General features: G+C 40.5%; 2 protein-coding genes across 2 annotated transcripts in view; one reads left to right on the forward strand and one right to left on the reverse strand.

Moving 5' to 3' along the window:
* Positions 1 to 20,650, forward strand: part of MCM9 (minichromosome maintenance 9 homologous recombination repair factor) — an 80,089-nt gene that overhangs the window by 22,078 nt on the left and 37,361 nt on the right.
* ASF1A (anti-silencing function 1A histone chaperone) lies at positions 1,989 to 15,875 on the reverse strand. Its single transcript, XM_081530913.1, has 4 exons — positions 15,570 to 15,875; positions 9,571 to 9,686; positions 4,994 to 5,170; positions 1,989 to 3,727 (listed from the first exon to the last, which is right to left on the reverse strand). Exons 1-4 carry the CDS (start codon positions 15,676 to 15,678, stop codon positions 3,515 to 3,517), a joined length of 615 nt encoding a protein of 204 aa, XP_081387039.1. The 5' UTR covers positions 15,679 to 15,875; the 3' UTR covers positions 1,989 to 3,514.

The raw sequence follows: 20,650 nt of genomic DNA on the forward strand, positions 1-20,650 counted from the left end.
TCCAAAAGCTTGTTCCATGTGTCTTTTTTTGTATCTTAGGTTTGAATGATTATGTTCAATTTTCTCATTCTCTAGTGATTACTTTTGTACATGCTTAGGCAGCATCTGTAATTTTGTGAAGACCCAGCAAACAGTGCTGAAACTAACTAAATAGGGGTAAAATCTCACTTTACAAAGTAGATAGATGGCATAAAGCTTAAGGCATTTTCATGCTCCAGGATCTCACGGGCAACAGTGATTCCTGCTAAAAATTCTTAGGTAGAAAATGTGTCTTAGTATGTGGAAAGTGTACTTTTATCACTGCAATGTGGAGCTTCATTCATACACTGTAATGATTCTTAAACAAGTATAGTATACTTAAAGCCTTTGCTGATAGAATGTTAAGATTTGATTATAAAGTGACTTTAGGAAAAAATTATTTTTAAAGACATGTTTTGATGCCATTTAAAATTTCTACACTGTTTTGACTGGGAAAATATTTCTCCTGTTCTCCTATAGTAGGCCTTTGGTTTCACACATTTTATAAACGTTGTTACTTGTTAGGGATGTCTACTGTCCATGGCCTGTACTCCAATTTCTTATGAGAAGCTTATATTTTAAAACTTATAAAACAGGAATTGCTCCATTAATGGTCCTTAGTAATAACAAGATCCCTGTTTTAAGGGGTCTCAGCTTTGAAATATAACTAAATAGTATATTAAGCACCGACAAGAAGGGATTTGTGGATTGAGAAGAGTAGACAAGTTTTAGGGTACTGGAAGGGAAGAAGGCAGGAATATATGAAGAACACTTCATGTGCATTTCAAAATTTTATGACACAGTATTTTAGAGTTCTATATTAAATGATATTAACAATGAACAAATAAAAAAGTTTCCCGAGTAATGATGTGGAATGTTTCCTAAGTTAATTATTATATGGAGTGTCAAGAAATAAGATCAGGCTTTTGTGGACTGCTAGTAATTTCAGAGTATTTGGACAGTTTTCAACTGAATGGCTGCCAAATTCACTGAATTAGCACTTTTCTGTCTTATTGCCAAGGTCATAATCCAAATATGAAAGAAATGGCAGGTAGAAGGAATATAAATTTTAGAGCTGTAGATAAGTTATTGCTACTTCTAATCCACCCAAAGGGCCAGACCACCCTTTATTTAAACTGTATCACAACCCATTAGAGGGTCATAGAAAGTTATTCATGGGTCAGAACCAGCACTTTAAAACAAAATACAGTAACAGATACTACAGTATACTAGTGCACAAAGTAAAGGTGCACTATTAAGGGTGTATTATGTGAAAATTGTTAATATACATACTTGTGTTATGGGGGTCATACTTAAATTTCTTTTTTTACCATAGATTACAGTAAAGTGTTTTGAAAACTTGCCACTGACTTTCTTGGTAACTAGAAAACCTCGAACCTGAGGGTTAAGACCAAATAGAAGCCTAAGGCTGTATAAGATTATAAATGAATGAATGCATGCATGTTTCTCAGACTTTGGCTTGTTCTCTCAGCTCCAATGATAGCCTCATTCCCTCTGGCCCACTTGCCTGTTTCCTTTGTGGCATAAGTAATTTGTTCATGTTTATCTTCTCAGGACACAGCTATTCACTATGATCAGAAAGGGAAAAAACAGTTCCAAACTTTCTAGCTGTTATTTCAGGCATTGTCTAAAAAGAAAAAATAAAAAACAACCTATGCATTTTAGTTTCTTAGTTCCTAATGTTTGAATACTCAATCTTCAATTTTTAGAATTATAGAACCATCAAAATGTTAAATAAGAGATAATAGTTTTTAAGTCTCAAACTTCTGTGAAAATTGGCTGTCAGTTTACAAATTGATGTAAAAACCTAACTGTTTGATGTCAGTACAAATCAATCATAATTAATCAGGATAAAAACTCAGCTGTGAATTGATTTGGTAATTTGGCTTATATATGCTTTATTTCTAATAAGCATGTATTGTGTTCCTGTTATATTAATCACTGAGCTCTTGGTTGGAAAGTATTAGTTTTATTTTCATTTTAATATTTTAACATATTCTTTTAATTGCAATTAGACAAAAATGAAATTTTCTTCATGTTTTAACAGTTGTACGTATTTTACTTTTAAAGTCTATGAACTAGTTAGTGGACAGTATTTTAATTATCTGGTATACTAAACTTTCAAGTTTAACATTTAGCAAAATTTTGCTTCACAAAGTCACTTTGTAGAATGACAGGAAATATATACAGCTTCGAATCCATATTCAGACAAATGCCCCTTTCCCTTCCTCAAAATAAATGCTTCTAAAAAGTGCAGTATAAAAGTTTTAGCTATGAAGGCACTGCATAATTCTGTATTATATGGCTAATGTCTTGATTAGCAGCAAGAGTGATGAGAATATTCTACATTTAATTTACTGGAACATAAGAAACTTTTTGAGGAAGGACTTAGCTCTCATCAAAGAAAAAGAACCTTTTGGCCCATTTAGTTAATGCATTCCTTTTCAAGATTGCTTTTAAAAAGCCTCATCTGAAAAAGCTACCTAGAATATGTCTACCACAAATATTGTACATGAATGTCAGGAGATATGGAGAAAAGTACTTTATGTGGAAATATATATAGTTTCATATGATAAAGCTAAATATATCTTTCCAAATCTACTGTTTTTATATAAATGCTGCCAACAACAGATGACCTGTCAAAACAGTTTTAAAGGGTTATGTTCATAGTATTTTTTATAAATCTAATGAACAGAACAAAGTCATTATACTCTCGTATTCTTAAACTTAGGGAGTTTGTATCTGCTTCTGACATGTTGAATTCACTGGGTAATGATGATGTATGATTCAGGAAGTGTTGTGATGTCCTAAACTGTTACAAAAACAAAAATCATAGCCAGAGCACTTATAAACAATTAACCACATTTGTTATCTTAGAACCAAACTGAATGCTGTCTAACATTATATGAATTGAATAGTAGACGTAAGAGGCTTCAAAGTGGCCTGGAAAACTAGATCCTGAAGTTCTTGGTCACATACAGTTTACTTCAAATCCCTTCTTTAAGGGTATGCTGGGATAAGAATGGAAATTTGCCCCTTAAATCAAATCAAATCATGTGTTATCACAGGAAGACACACTTAGTTGAAGTGCACTTTGTTCTTTCAAAAGTTAGTTAAGATAGTGGTCCAAAGATTATTATCTAAGAGGCTAAGACATCTTTACAACCTGGTCTAATGATTCATTTTTCTTTTTAAGTGCTTTAATTACATATAGAGGAGAAGAAAATAATATATATGTTTTAATCAGATTAGTTTCAGAACAAATAAAATAACACATTAGAGAAAAACTTACTTAAAAATAGTTGTATTTATATTCCACAATTTGCTCAAATACTGGTTTTCTTATAAACTTTCTACAGGATGTTTTTTTAAACAAATTCTTCACATTGCATCTTGACTATGTACTTACGGAATTTCAGGGAAATAGTTCTGTGTGTTTTTATAGCTTAATTTGTACTAAAGGGATGGCAGGTGGTCACATGCAGTCCATGTGGGATTCTAACATGACATTTAGTGAGTTTTCTGATGTGGACCATCCCTTTGATGCCGAAGGTAATGCATCTGTTGAAAGAAGTGACTGTAGATTTGGATTACTGCTCTCTGCATCTTCCAGTTTTTCTGTGTTATCTTCCCAATTAATGTGGAATCTTGTGACTCTGGGATTGGATGCCAAAATATTCCTTTGAAGCTAGAGGATAAAGGAAATATATAAATGGTAAACACTAAGAAAGTTAGATCACCGTATACAGATAGACTTAATAGAATGGTTCTTTATATTTGTACTCCTAAAGGGCTAGTTCATATACAAAGGTATAAGTCAAATAAGATACACTAAACATAACTAATAAACAACAGGGCCACAGTAAAGAAATTACTTTAGCCTAATGGAAACAAGATGTGGGGAGCCTGAGGGAATCATTCAGATCTACTATCCAACAAAACATCTACTCTATCCTTATTTCCTAAAAGGGAGAGAATCTCTTGAATGCATCAGAGGATGCTTCATTTAACAAATTAATGTGCTTTCTAGATTTTGATGTGATCTTTCTTAATATTTTCAAGTAAAATCCAAAGTATCCCCAAATATGACCTCTCATTATTAATGGTCTCCTATCTTTTAATTATTATTGCTCATTCTTAGACGCAATATTCTAGTTCCTTCTCATTTTGCTATACAAGTAGCCATACAGGTAACTAATAAATTAGAAAGGGAAGGTTCCACATCAGAATAAAAAACATTCTAGCCTTATTATCAGAAAGGAGAACATTCCACCCCATTCCCATGTAATGTTTCTTGCATGGTCTGGCAGATAATGTTATGTTCAATCTCACAAAAATCACCAGTTACTAAACTATTATAGTTCCCAATGGAAAATCATGAAGTACTTGGTATTTCTGAGAATATCAAATCACAGATTTCAGGTTCTCACTCAGAAGCTAGGCTGTTTTCACCACCAGATAATATTTAAGACGTGTAGTTTAACCTCTGAGAACAGCTGATGAAGCAAGGCATATGGGAGTTTTGAGATAACAATGTTCCTATGAAAAACAAAATGTCCCCCTACCATTTTGAGAAGTTACAGACAAAATATTATGGAATAATCAGTACAACAAACAGGAATTTGAATGTCCTAAAGATGGAAATAGATAGAATCACGATGTATGGGGAATGCCATACAGGGAGCCATTAACAGGGACCTGTTGGAGGCACTTTCAGTTTTCTAAATCATCAGACTCTCAAGGTGCCTGACCAACATAAACCGCTAATAACTAACCCGGAGGTAGCTCTGAAGTCATCCATGGTAAGGGAACAATGATTGGCTTGCTTAGTTGCACAAGGACCTCAAATTTATTTTGTCTCAAAGCCACTTTCATAGTGTACTATGAAATGGCAACTGCTTAAAAAATTGTATAGTAAAATGAATGAAAAAGGAATAATGAAAAGGAGTATTACCTTAGAAAAGTCTGGTTTTACTGGCGGATTTTCCCTTAATTCTGTCTCGGTATATTCATTATTTACATAATAACCAACTCTAATAAACTCTTGACCTCGATAGGTGCACGTAATTAGCACAACTGTTACACCTACGGCATCTGCATCTGGAATGAGTCCTGGGTTAGGTGCATCAGCCTAGAATCATGTAAAAAAAAAAAAAAGAAACACAGCACAAAGTGTCGTTAACCATAAGCAAAACTGGAGTTTTGGTTACACTGAGCACCTTCAGTCAAGGGCACGGCAACCAAAACTTGGAAATCATACTGGGAAGGCAAATGCTCCTTTTTGAAACTGACTTATAGCTAGAAAATATAGTTCATACATTTCTCCACAGTATGCCTAAGTACCCTGGTTACCTGAAAACATCACTGCATCTAGAGGAAAATACATGTGGCTACTGTGTATGCTGGTTCATGACAGATTATGCAATATTCAATTATAAAACCTTTTATAAAATATAGTAAACAAATCAATAGTCTTATTGAGTCCAGCCTTCCCCAGTCATAATTTCAGACCTTAAAAACTAGTAAACATTTAATTATCCCGTACAGCCTTTTGACAGCAAATGTTTATTATCCAGTTTCCTAGGACCCATATTCTCATATCCAGTCACCCCCCCTTTCACAGATATTCTAATAGGAAATTAATATAAAACTGAAAGTGGAATGGAAATAGTTTTATAGCAGAATTTCAAAAAATACATATAGTCCTATATACTATGGAAATTCAGTGAAGGTAGAGATTGTTTGAGGCTTTGAATCAAACTGCTGTAGCTGAAACTTGAGGCAGGTGAGCTAGAGGTGGCTGAGAGCATGAACGAAGGCTCAGGCCCTGTCCACAGCCACGTGGAAGACAGGAAAGACTATGCTGGAAGGAATCACAAGCTGGGGACAGGCAGCGATAGGCACTGAGCATGACCTAAAGCAGCCATTCTGAGTGGTAGGAAGTATATGAAGTCCCACAGATTGGCTTACTCTTGCTACGACATGAAGGACCATCCCTGGGCCTGGGTGAACATTTCAGCTCAAGCCTCAGCTTGGGAGCACTTCTGACTGGTGTTCTCAGGCCATTATCATAAAAGACTCATGATGATACCTACCACATGTAGGTCTACCGTCTCTGAAAGCAGAATTCAGGTCATCATCTCTCATCTGGAATATTGCTAAGACTTCTCTACTGGTCTCCCCCAGTGGTAGTCTATTTGCACTGTGGCCAACATGCTAATGCTATCTAAGTGCAGATCTATTCCTATCCCTTCACTGGGTTTTAAAAACCTCAGGTGATTACCCTAATTTCTGACATAAAAAAATAAAACAAACAAACTCAGTTTTTAGCTTCATTTATAAGGCCCTTCACAATTGGTCTCAATCAACATTACAATCTCTTGAACTCCACCTCTTGGTCTAGAAATGTAGGTTCTTTAACAAGTAGTGATAATTCTTCATGCCGTTGTGCCTTGCATATGTTCCTTCCCTAACTTGCTGAAAAATTCATCTTTGAAGCTTGTGTCAAATGTATCCTTAGTAGAGCCCTTTCTAATCCAAACATATAATAGCACTCTTTATGCACTCATATTATTTGACACAATATCTCTATTAATGTATTCCAACAATCTAAATATGTTTACCCTTCAACCTTCCCTGAGAGTCTAAGCTTTATCTTGGGCAGGAGTCCCATCCAACTCATCCTTGTGATCTCAAGTCTGGCATGGTTCTAGGCACAGTATATACTGAGTATTTTGAAATTTATTCATAACTCAGTTCCTGCCCTGACGTGGTTTATGATTTCTTTGGAGAAATACCAGAATAGGAACAGGGGGCCAGTCCTGCGAATATGCTGTTGGCCTTTGGGTGGAGGTGGGAAACAGAGGTGGTTCACTACTATGGGAACCTCTCCCACTATTGCTTCCCATCCCCTCAGCAAATTGGTCCTATGAATGTTTGTGTTTTAAAATTTGTTTGCTAAAGGATTAAGCTTGAGCAAAATCAAGGAGAGAAGCCTGCAGGCCTCTCAGATGATTTAGGATGGAGAAGTGATAAGCAGAGATCTTTGACTCCAACAAGCAATACGAGGCAGATGTCTGGGCACCTTCCTGCTAGCCTTTGACACGCTTAAGAGGAAGTCATGTTTATTCGAAGAGGCAAAATCATGGCAGACCAGGAGAACACTATGGTAATTTGTTTCAAACATAAAACACAAAACTATTTTAGTACCTTCCTGTTGATAACAGTGAATTCGAAAAAATGCATAGGCTGAACACATGATCTAAGTCACACTGTACTTCCTTTGTACTTCTGGCAACATGTGCACACATACCAAAGTGAAATCACTAGAGGGAAATAGTTTTTAATAACTTTTCCTATAGCACTTAAAGCCCAAAGTTGAGGAATATTCTTAACCAACATAAACACACAGAAAAGATAAATTTTTAAAAGTTTGCTTCAAAAATACAGCATTTATTTGCAAGTTTTGTTTTGTTAAAAATCAGCATTGAAAGGTATATCACTACACCTCAAGTTTCTTGATTTGAATTATGAATTATCATCTTTGAAGTGATCCTCCCTGGTGGCTCAGATGGTAAAGAATCCGCCTGCAATGCAGAATACCTGGGTTTGATCCCTGGGTTGGGAAGATCCCCTGGAGAAGGTCACGGCAACCCACTGCAGTATTCTGGCCTGAGAAATTCCATGGACAGAGGAGCCTGGCGGGCTACAGTCCATGGGGTCGCAAAAGAGTCAGACATGAGTAAGCACAGCACATACTTGAAGTATAAGTTCTCCAGGCTTGTGGATCAAAGCAAATACTCCTTCTTTATATAACAATTTCAAGAAGCCAAGAGAATAAAAACTTAGTTCTCATTACAGAAATAGGGAGCTGTCTGTCAGTGATTATACTTAACTGCTCTATTCCTCATAACATTCTTATGAGGTAGGCGATTATTCACACTTCAGGGATGACTGGCATGACTGGGAGAGGCTAGGAGCCTGACTGAAGTCACACGTGGCTATAAGCAGCAGAGTGGGACTAAACCAAGTTTTCAAGTGCAGGGCTTCCCTACACAGGCATCTCTGATAACCCTCGTCCTCCACCAAGATGATCAGTCACACAACTCAGCTTAACAGCGCTTTTTTTTTTAAGATTTTTTTTTTTTTACTGTGGATCATTTTTAAAGTCTTTAGTGAATTTGTTACAAAATTGCTTCTGTTTTATGTTTTGGTTTTTTTGGCCAGGAGGCTTGTGGGCACGTAGTTCCCTGACCAGGGATCAAACCTGTAGTCCCTGCATTGGAAGTTGAAGTCCTAACCATAGGACCACCAGGGAAGTTCCGAACAGTACTTTTAACTGATATATTTGAGACTTTCAGTCAGTAAATTTAAGCTTTTCTTAACCATTTATTTAGATATAATACTTGTTGCTTTTTAATAAAAAGCACTAAGGCTAGGAAACCAAGATTCTGAATTCAAATTTAGGAAAGAGGAGGGGGAGCAGTGGTAGCTCGGGAGATATGTTTGAGTGATTCTTAGCCCATTATCTGCTGGGATTATTTGACCAACAGTATTCATTTAAACTGGCCTCATCTGTGAAGTGAAAGAAGTGAGTGCTCAGGGATAGAAGAATTAGCTTTTTTTTTGCTTGAAGTCTTCTCAGTGGGTTCTACTTAAATAATGGAACTCTGTTGGGTAGCAAAACTTGTAACAAAATTAATAATAATAGTTTTTTCAAAAACTACGGCTAGTTACTCTTTGGACTATTATAAACATGTTCCTCTAATAAACATGGGTAACTGAGAAATGACTAGATAGCTGTATACAACAATTTGATGTGCACTGAAAGGAGTATATTTTTCAAAACAGAAGACAATGTCTGAAGCCTTGGCACAGACCTAAATACTGTCAGTGGGATCTGAGAACATAATTATGTATCAGTAGAGTTTCTCCTTATAAATGATAGAGCTGTGGATTTGTAATAGTAATCCTCTATAAGAAGTCAAGGGTAGATGCTTGTAGACCACTGGACTTCATGTAGTTCCAGTGACCTAAGATCTCACAGATATCTTATCGTCTAACATAGCTGGTAACCTAGCTGAATTACTGATAATGCTAAAATAAAGTTGTTTTGTTATATCATTCCTAGTGTCTGAAACTATAATCTGAAAATGCATATTACTGACGATCCCAGTTAGTAGTAACCATTTTGAACCCCTGTTTTGGGCTGCTGGATAGCCAGCCACCCTAAAGGTTTCATACTAAGGGGCTATTCACGGGAAGAGTGCAAAAATTAACCATCACGTGTGTGCTGACATAATATAAGCTTAACTGCATGCTGTGCAAACCCTGAAGTAAAAATCACAGTAACACTCTTAGCACACGTAACCAGGAGGTGGCATTCCTTCATGACACAGAAACTTGTTAAAACACGAAAGAAGCAGATAAAAAGTGAATGCAGCAGAACCAGAATGATTTAGCCCAAAAGGAAAGGGCTGAGGACCATTTAGAAATGTATTTGGCATACAGATATACCAAGAATCATCTTACCTGAAATACAAACATATGCCTTCCTGCAGGAACAGGGCCCACTAAAACAGAGTCTAAAACTTGATCGTATTCTTCACTTTCTGCAGAGCCCACATAGATAATTTTCCATTCCAGGTCTAGGGTTAAAAACCAAAGTATTATTTCATATCAGTACTTACAAGGTGAAATCAAAGACCCTTTGAATGCCCACTTATACCATTTATTGGCTGCTAAAATTGGCTTTTCATAGCAGAAAATCCAGAAATGCACCTAAGTGCTCCTTATAAAATTCGTACATTTCATACCAGAGTTTCTCACAATGCTGTTGTGTGAAACACTGGTTCCTGGGCAGGGCTTCTCACGAATGAAACAACATGGCCAAAAGCTTGGGAAATGCTGTAACCTTCTCTTGAGGATTTATAAAGCACACTGGCAGAGCAAGGGGTCTGAGAAATCCTTCAGTAAAGAACACCAATACTATTAATCCTGTGTTTCCTAAATTTATTTGGCTAAGGAATCCCTCTCCCTTTTCTGTATGTCATCAACAACCTGCTAAACCCACTTTGGAAGGGCTACCCCATATTATGCATAGATCCAGATCAAAGAGCTCCAAAGTGGAAAAATCACTATTTGCAAACTTCTCCTTTGGCTCAGAAGCCCCTTAGGGCTTCAACTCAACTGTTAAAGGTTGACAGTGGGGTTTCTCCCTCATGGTACCCCTTCCTGTCATCCATTCTTTACACTGGGAAGAGGAAACAAAGGTTCCTTATACCACTTGATGTGTCAGAGTATATACTGTGGGAACAGGCATGAGGAACAAGAAAGAATAAAGTATAACCCAAGTCACTCCATGTAATTCAGTCATTATATGTAATTCCGTCTTTACTGAGCACCGTTTACAGTGTGCTCTGTGAGAACCCAGAGATGAGTACAATGACTGCTCTTTGCAAGAGGCCTCCTCATTAGTAGGGGGAGGAACACCATTCTACAAATACAAATTATCTCTGAGACCTCCCGGTCCTCTTAGGATGTTTGGCACCATGTGGCCTGCCTCTTGGATCCACTCCACAAAGTACACCAGCACTTGGGCGGCGGGGGTGATGTTTCTGGGTCACCTGTGGAAAACCTAATGCCGTCATGTGTTGTCACTCTTGTGTAACTTTGTAGCTGTTTTTGTTCTTTAAATAGGTAACAGGAATAGGCTAGGGAGTACTTATTCATAGTGTTTTATAAACTGCAGTTCACTGAAGTAAAAGATCCTTTAAGTTTCTTCTTTCTCTTACTATGTCATGGTTCTGTCCCAGACCTCGGCCACTTATCTTCAGTTTCTAGTACATTTCTAGATGCAGGGTCCTACATCTGACATCTCGTAATCTATTTGCTGATGAAGATTAAGAGAGGGAACAAGCAGTATGAGTATCTAGTCAGAAGGAACAGCAAGTACTAAGGCCAGACGGCAGGCACATGCTTGAGAAAAAGCAAAGCCACTGGGGCAAGAGCAGAATGAGCAAAAGAGAAAGCAGCTGACTGTGAGATTTGGAGGTGAAAGGTATAGCCAGAGGATGCTGGGTTTGGAAGTCATCTTAAGGATTTTTGGCTTTTTCATGTAGTGGCATGGGAAGCCACTGGAATGTTGAGTAGAGGAGCGACATGGTCTGATTTTCATTTTGTATGTGTGCGTTAGTCGCTCAGTCATGTCTAACTCTTTGCGACCCCCATGGACTGTAGCCCACCAGGCTCCTCTGTCCATGGAATTTTCCAGGCAAGAATACTGGAGTAGGTGACTTTCATTTTAGGAGGATCATTTTAATTGCTGTGTTTAGTATAGACTGTAAGATGGCAAGGGAAGAAACAGGATAGTTCAATTGAGGCAAGAAATTATGGTGTCTTGGACCAAATGTAGCCATAGAGGGGAAAAGTAATAACATTGTGGATATATCCTGAAGGTAGAGCCAGCAAGAGCCACTTATTTTTCCCGGGGCAGGGAAGGGAAAGCATCAGGAGTTCGAGGGATAATGAATAAGTAGAGATAATATGTCTGGTAAAAATTTAGAAACTGTCCATATGTGAAACCTTGAAAATAGGTGGGATTCCAAGGGAGTGAGCCCAGAGGGCTCTCCAAAGTTAAGAAGTCAGGGAGATAGGATCAATTAAAGTTACCCAATTAGTGGCCAGTGAAGCAGGTAACCCAAAAATCAAGTGGAGAAATGGTTTTAAGAAGAAAGGGGTATGGAAACTACTCAACTAGCTGAGTAAAGAGAAGACTGGGAATTGTCACAGAGGTTTCCGTAATTCTTTGTTTATTTCATAAGTATTTGTACTACTATGGATCGTGCTCTTGCCTTAATTAGTATAAGCTGGCATTTGTGGTCTGGTGCAGGAACGTGGTTATGACTTATAAACCTCCCTTTATAAAATACCTGGGCATTGGTCTTGCCACCTCACACCTGTTATTCAAAACCTCAACAGCTTTGTAGGTATCACACGGATTTAATTATACCTGTTACACAAATAAGAAAGTTGAGGCCCTTGATAGGTTAAGTAATATGCCCAAATTCACACAGCTAGTAGATGGAAGAATCAGAATCCAAGCTATGTCTCTGCGGCTCCAAAGCCTGGGCTCTTTCCAAAAATCTAAGGGAGATAAATTCTTCCCTTTTTAGCTCTCAAATGAACAGTGAAATAAAGGAATTTAACTGCAGGAGGTGGGAAGGCATGGCGGAGGGCAGAGGCCAGGGGGGTAGATAATCTAGCCTTAAGGAGTATAGGCTGTACTCAAGGTACTTTAATTTTTATGCTATGGATGTTTGCTATAGCTACTGAGTTTAAAACGCTCAATACTTATTTATAAATTAGCATCAGTTGTTTTGTTCAATCTTTTTTTTGAACCCAGCTTCATTCCCTTGCCCCCTGTATTTGAAACAAGAAGGGATACCATGAAATGCTTTACACAGGTGATAGTTTGAAGGAGTTTACTCACTTATTTAAAAAGTTAACTGTTTCATTTAATCATGGTAACTTCAGTCTGCAAGTGTCTCCATTTGAGGTGGGAGTGAGGCAAGTGTCTCCATTTGAGGTGGGAGTGAGGGAAGTCATCAAGTAAATTTCAAACTAATTACACTATTTGGGAAGACCTGTGATCTAGGGGAAAGTATGTAGTCTTTGTGAATTAGTACAAACCTGAGGTTTTAAAGTATGAAGCTTCATTCAGTTGTGATATGTTTTAAGTATGTATTCAACTGACAGCTCTAAGTATTGATATTGATCAACATTTTTTAAAAAGGCTCCATTCAGTAAAGAAGCAGAGAAATCAGCAATCCACAGATGGTATAACAAAGTCAGCGGTAAAATCAATGAAAATGTGTATAGGCTTGGTGACCATCAGATCAAACACACCCAAGGTCTCCTATCTCCCGGACTTAACAGGAGAGCCTCTGCTTACATCTGTGGATTGCTGCCCTACCCCTGTATAGGTCTTATAGTAGAAACAACTAAATTCTCTTAAGTACTCAGATTTTTTCTGAAGCAAAGTACTCAAAGACTTTTTCTGAAGCAAAGCTACAGGGCAGCTTTTAAAGGAAAGTCAAAATATGTGAGGGCTATTGACAATTTAAAGTATGAAAAATGGCGGCCAAACTTTGGGACTTGAAACAAAATTATACAGTGAAAATTTCTCATCGGAATATTCTATAGTTCACTTTCAAAAACAAATATTTTAAAGAACTGTAGCATAAAAGATGGGACTATAAGAAGCCTTTGCTAAGTAAACTCAATTTCCTTAATCCACACAGCCTCTAGGTGGAGTACATAAGCATGGTACCTTTTTGAAAGATTCCTTTGCAGCTTCAGTATGACTCAGCTTAAACTCTTAAAAAGTACTAAATAAATGCCCAGTATAAGTGCCCTGGGAAGTGAGGTAGACAAGTCAAAGTAAGGTGTATTCCTAACATTAGTACTGTAAAAATTCTGATAGGATTCAGCTTGGTTCTGAAAAGATCCCATTACAAACGGAACACGTCAATGGCAGGTTTCAACCATCCATTGTCAAAGCCCTGTAACAACATCCTGAATCATCTAACTTCCTTGTTGAGAACTGGCTTCTAAAATGGAAAGTATCACTTAAGAAATACCAGTAATTTCAAGAAGTTCTAATGCCTAAAACATTGTAGTATAAATTGGAAGGGACTCATTTATTGTATTTCTCTCGCATTTGTCCATTTTTATATGCAATTGATAGTAAAACCAAAAAACTAGTCTAACGGGCATGAAAATGGGCCTAGTGGCTGAAATGCTTATGGCAGTACTTTAGTAACCAGTTTCAAAGTTCGGTAAAAAGGAAAATCCCCTTTAATTTTTATTAGCAACGGCCCATTTAAGAATTAGTTTAATAAATGAATCATCTTTCAAAGTGTGCCTACTTTTGTATGTGCATATGTGCTTTGTATTTGTAGTAAAACTACAGTGTACGGGACAGCACACACTAAAGTGTAATTATGGTTACTTTTGAGTGACATGACGGTGAAAGGTATTTAGTACAGAGGACTGTTACTTTATGTATGTATGAACAACTTTTAAAAAGTTTATTACAATGAGCATATGTTGTTTTTGTAATTGAAATAGTTTACACGCTACCTAAAATACATTATACAGGGATTAAAGGCTAATTTTTAAAGTGAAAATGCTTTACATGCCTTGATTAGCGTATAATTTAAGATGCATTTTGCTAAACATAATTATAAGTTCAAAAAAAGTCTGTCCCCTATTTAGCTGTAAAATTACCATCGATGAAATTAAACTTTTTTTTCCCCCTTGAAATTTTGAAAATGGAGCACTGGATGGTTTTAATAAAATCGGAAAGACCTTGGCAAATTTTAGCTTTCTAAATTTCTTACTGCACATGCTATATGTCTTTCTGAGGACCTTAAAACGTACTTAGAAAAAATACTAAATTTTGCATTGCCATCAGGAGTTTATTTCCTAGCCCACTTTTGTGTTTTATGTTCAGGGTATTTGGATGTGGAGTTGCTGTAATCAGATTTCAACACGTTCTTGAAGGAAGTCTTTCAGACTACTTAGAAGCCGGTGATTAAGTCCTGGAAATTATTGAAATATTTCACTTATTTAACTGCTCTCAGGTTAAATGTAACTTGCTAGCTTAGCAATGTTTCTTCCCGAGAGGAGAGAAGATTTCAGTCACTAAGGATGAGGAGCCCACGTTGCTCGGGGCGAGCCTACGCGCCAGCATCCCCGGGCGCCCCGAGCATCCTGGGTGCCGGCCGGGGAGCGCCGGCCCGGGAGCACCCGCGGCCCCCGGAGAGCGCCGGCCCGTGGCGCCGAGGGGCCGAGCCTGCGCCCGCCTCCCCTGCTGGTTGGTCCAGGGAGCCAGAAATCAGCGCGAGGACAGCCTCGCTCCCCTCCCCGAAGCGGCCGGGCATGGCCACCCCGGAGAGTCCGGTAACTCCAGCGTAAGCGCTAAAAATGGATGTGCCTCTTGCTCGGGGGCAGGAAGGTGGGCAGGCGGGGCGCCGCGCTCGTCACCCGCGGAGAGGAGGCGTCGTGACGCCGGGGTCGGTGGCCCAATTCTCTACTCTCGGTAAGATGGCTCCGCTGCGAACTCGCCGGCGCCGGCCACACACATGCCTCTGCCTTCCCACCTCCTCGCTGGGGCCGCGGAGGCCACTGGTGCCCGGGGCCAGCCCGGCGCGACCCCCAGCCGGCGCCGCGGGCGCGAGTGCGGGTCTCGCGAAGCGCCCTCCCGCCAGACAAAGCTGACAACATGGCTACCTCCGCTCGAACAAGTTCCTCGCAAGTTGAGCCGCGGCAGGCGCCCCGGCGGCGGCCGAACGCCGCGCGCGCCCGGCCGGCCGTCGTCCATCAACTTCAAGTTTCCCTCCGCAGAGCCGAGCCCGCAGCCCGCTCGGCGCCGAGCCCCGGCCGCCCGCGCGAGGCCGGGCCCGGGAAACTTTCAACGTCTGCAGCCCGCAACTGACAGCCCGGCGGCGAGCGGGCGCCCGACTCACCTTCAGACAGGTCCTCGATGCACTCGAAGGTGATCTCGAACTGGAATGGGTTGTAGAAAGGAGAAGGGTTATCCAGCACCACTACATTGTTCACCTGAACCTTTGCCATATTTTGAAAAAAACACAAACAATGGGGACGGGGGGCTCGCTGCGGCACAATAAAGTCCAGCGCGCGGCCGCTCGGGAGAGCGCAGACCCCCGCCCCGGCGCCGGCCCGACGTCGTGCAGCGGCGACTTGAGAAACTTTTTTTTCCTCTTTTTATTTACACGGGAACACTCCACAGTGTTTTGCAGCTTTCCTATTTCACTAAACTACAGCCCATTCTGCTCTGATAACTAGCAGCGTTGCCCGCGATTGGCTGCACCCGAGCTCTGACCCTCCTCCTCCAGCGAGGGCCTCCGCGGCGAGCAAGATGGGCTCCCGCTCCCGGAATGGACTCGGAAACTTTAACTGCGGCTCCACCTGCTGGTGTGGATTAGGACAAAGGCGGAGAACAAAGTGAGTGGAATACGGGCTGGGAGGCCCGCGCGGAGGCCGCCGGCGGCGGCGGCGGCAGCGGCGGTGGCGGCGGCAGCGGGGGGGAGGGGCGGCGCAGGCCCCGCCCCCGGCCCGGCGGCCTCCCGCGCCTCACGTCGGGCGTGGCCGCAGCGGGGCGGGGTCGCTGGAGGCGTGGCCACGGCGAGGCGGCAGGAGGCGTGGCCACGGCGGGAAGGCGTGCTTGCCGTGGGCACGGCGGCGGGAGGGCGAGATCCTGGCGACGCCCGCCCCTCGGATTTGTGTAGTGGGTTTGTTGTGTGTCTTTTTTTTTTTTTCCCTTCTGACCTTTTCTTCACATCAGTCCGACGGCTGTATCGGCTCTCCGCTGAATTTAGGAGATGCAAATCCGTTGTCTACCCTAGGTTAGGTTCAGTTGTCTGTATACTGGGTAGTATTCGGGTTAGAGGGAAGGATTGGTTGCAGTGGAAGTAAATTGCATTTTATAGACTGATGTCAGCTCAAAAAGAGCAAAGCCATTTTGGAAATCTAGTTCTTGGCCAATATCTGCGTTTGGGCACGACAGCGCCGTTAGTTAAATAGATACAAAATGAAGGGCGAGGAAACGCTTTTCCACCCACACTTTGTGGAATAGGTAGTATTTGGGCTGCACCAGGGTCGTCTTTCTCCCATTGCATTCTGGAAAGTCTAGAATAAAAAGATGAGGTTGGATCACTTACACCCAGGTTTCTCTTGTTCGGTGGACACAGCAGGAACATAAAAAGGAGGAAATGCAAGTATCAGAAGACCAAAAGGCAACAGATACAAGCAGAAAAGGGAAAAGGCGAGTAGAGACCACGAAAGCATACCAAGACGTGCAATTTTCCAAAAATTAATGACCTAAACCCTTACTAAGTAAAAATGTATGGCACTACGAACAAATTCAGAGGGATCTTTACTTGATTATTCCACATAATTTCAGCGTCAATTTATTTGTTCTGCTTGACTACCTTTGTAGGGAAAGGGAGAGCTTGTAACAAAAAAGGGATTTTTTTTTTCTGCTGCATAAACCATCATTTTTTAAGTATTTTGAGTGAAACCACTAAACTTGGCTAATTAAATTCAGAGAGAAAATTATTTAAGTGTCGTCTATGCTGAAAGTTTTCTCTTAGTATGGTGCCGAGAATTTTTCAGTTAACATTCTTTGGACATTGTTCATTGCAGGTTGCTTTTAATGAGACTTCTGCATCTGATGGTCTTTTGAAAGCCAATAAGAGACAGCTAGGGAGGCCTGGCATGCTGCAGTCCAAGGAGTCACGAAGAGTCAGTCACAATTTAGCCGCAGAACAACAATGGGGACAGTTAATCCCAGGCCTCCCACGTTTAGGGAAACTACTTAGAGTGAGGATCCCATTTTATCATCGATGGATTAGCAAATACCACGACCTACTGGAAAGGGTTTCCTTAAGCCCAGTTATTTGTACAAATTAGAGTATAAGAGTCATACTGTGATGACAAGTGCAAATTACACTGACTGATAAACTGTATTCTCTGTTCATTGTTATTAGTGCTGGGCCTAAGGCTACCTCAGATGAAGTGTAAGTTGTTGTAAGACACACAGGACATAGAAGATAACCATTTGAAGTATAAAACAAGATTCTCTTGAGACTGTATATATGCAGTTTTCTCATTATTGCAGGCATTGTTATGAGGAGATTGTAATCCATTTGCTTTATAAAAATGACTTTATAAGCTTGGTAAAAATCAAGTGCATTTTTAATCTGCTCATGTTCTAAGTCGCTTTAGTCATGTCTGACTCTTTGCGACCCTATGGATTGTAGCCTGCCAGGCTCCTCTGTCTACTGCTCGTAGGTGGGTCATTATAAAGTGTGTAAGATTTGTTCTCAGCATCAAGAATGAGATTTACTTGGATACTACTACTGGGTTGGCCAAAAAGTCTGTTGGAGTTTTTCTGTAAGGTGTTATGGAAAAATCCAAAAACCTTTTGGCCAACCCAGTATTTTTGGCTTATTTTCTTTAAACTCTTTTGTTTAACAGGTCGTATATAAGAGTATTTAAGGGGCGGGGGAAGCCCTCCCTAATAGCTCACTGGAAGCCTCAAGAACTGGCTCCAGGCCGTTACTGTTGCCTTTCCTATCTTAACTCTCATTGTTACTGCTCCTCAAAAGTATTAAAGAGCCTTTGGGTACTCACTCCAGTAGTTTCCTCACCAGTGATAATACCTTCCAGGAAGACCACAGGGATTTCCAGATGTGCCCTTGTGTACTTCTAAATTAAATGGCATGCCTTAAGGGGGAACCATTGTAAAAGCATTATTCTGGTTTCAGAGGCAGTCTGTGAATTGTTGCTGCACAACTTTTTGGTGACTCTCAAACAGTTAACCACATTGCAGTAGATGGGTTGCCATGAATGTTGTCACGTATGAAGTACCCAAGGGGACCCACATGGCACTTAGAGGGCTACATGGAATGTAATCCTCAAATCGCTTCTCTCTGTAGAGCCTGCTTGGGGGAAGGATGGCTGAAAAAGGTTGCTTTGGCTCTAAAAGGAACAAAGACTAAGCTAATGCCTAGGACAGAGATAAATGAACCTAGTTAGCTATTGTTATGGGCTGAATTGTGCCGTTCTCCCTGCCCCCAAATTCATATGTATGCCCCCAGTACCGCAGACTGACTGTAGTTGCTGACACGGCCTTAAAAGAGGTGTTTGAGTTAAAGTGAGTCCCGCTGAGTGGGCCCTAATCCATTCTGACTGGCTTTATACAAGGAGGAAGTTTGGACATAAAAAGAGACACCAAGGGCACTCATGCAGGGAAGAAAGACCGCTTGAGGACACAAGAAAGTGGCCATTTGTAGGTCAAAGGAAACCAACCTTGCTGACATCTGATCTTTTACTTTTAACCTTCAGAACAGACCTGTGAAAAAACAGGTTTCTGTTGTTTAAGCCACCCAGTCTGGTGTTTTGTTATGGCAGCCCTAGCAATGTATGTAATCTGCTTGTTGTTCATTTATCAAGTGTGTTGTATGGAGTGAAATGAGGTGGTCATTTAGGTCATAGGTTGTAGTGTGGGGTCGTGTGCTGCAGACATTTCTCAGAAGAAGTACCTGCTGTTGTGCATATACACCTTAAACTCTGAACAGACTAGATGCGGCTTGCTTCTGTGTTCCAAAGCTCATCTACAGAGGGCTTTTCAGAATCTTAAAGTTGAAGTTAAATTGAGGTTACACACAAAGCTAGATGAAAGAGTGAGTTAAATGTACTAGAATTAAACTGAGTTAAGATTGTTGTTCAGTCACCCAGTTGTGTCCGACTCTTGTGACCCCATGGACTGCAACACGCCAGGACTCCCTGTCCCTCACTGTCTCCTGAAGTTTGCCCAAGTTCATGTACATTGCATTGGTGGTGCCATTCAGCCATCTCATCCTCTGATACCCTCTTTTCCTTCTGCCCTCAATCTTTCCCAGCATCAGGGACTTTTCCAGTGAATCGGCTGTTTGCGTCAGATGACCAAAATACTGGAGCTTCAGCATTGGTCCTTCCAAAGAGTATTCAGGGTTGATTTCCCTTAAGAGTGACTGCTTTGATCTCCTTGCTGTCCAAGGGACTTTCAGGAGTCTTCTCTAGCACCACAGTTTGAAGGCATCAATTCTTTGGCATTCTGCCTTCTTTATGGTCCAGCTCTCACAACCACATGTGACCACTGGGAAGACCATAGCCTTGACTATGTGGACCTTTGTTGCCAGAGTAATGTCTCTGCTTTTCAGCACACTGTCTAGGTTTGTCATAGCTTTCCTGTGAAGAAGCAAACATCTTCTGATTTCATGGCTGCAGTCACCATCCACAGTGATTTTGAAGCCCAAGAAGAGGAAATCTGTCACTACTTCCACCTTTTCCCCTTCTATTTGCCATGCGGTAATGGGGCTGGATGCCATGATCTTAATTTTTTTTCAATATTTAGCTTTAAGCCAGCTCTTTCACTCTCCTCCTTCACCCTCATCAAGAGGCTCTTTAGTTCCTCTTTGCTTTCTGCCATTAGAGTGGTATCATCCGCATATCTCAGTTGTTGATGTTTCTCCTGCCTGTCTTGATTCCAGCTTGTAACTTATCCAGCCCGCCATTTCTCATGATGTGCTCAGAGTATAGACTAAACAAACAGGGTGACAGCAGACAGCCTTGTCATCCCTCTTTCTCACTCTTGAACCAGTCAGTTGTTCCATACAGGGTTGTAACTGTTGCTTCTTGACCTGCATACTGGATTCTTAGGACACAGATAAGGTGGTCTGGTATTCCCATCTCTTTAACAGCTTTCCACAGTTTGTTAAGATCCACAAAGTTAAAATACACTGAATTAAAATGTATTGTAACTGAGAATTAAGTCAAATCCCAGATGCTGCCTGCTGTAGAAGTTATCATAGGCATGGAAATGTTGACCTCTTCCCTTTAATTCCTAAATTTTACCTGGCACAATGATTTTTCATAATAAATGACTTCTCTCTATATGTTGGTATATTAATACCAATTAATATAAATGATCACTGTACTGAATTCTCTTTGAGAACACATTTGTGTTAGTGTCCCCATCTTT

This window comes from Giraffa tippelskirchi, chromosome 9 (genome assembly GCF_054371585.1).
Source record: "Giraffa tippelskirchi isolate mGirTip1 chromosome 9, T2T-mGirTip1v1.2.pri, whole genome shotgun sequence".
Classification (NCBI taxonomy): domain Eukaryota; kingdom Metazoa; phylum Chordata; class Mammalia; order Artiodactyla; family Giraffidae; genus Giraffa; species Giraffa tippelskirchi.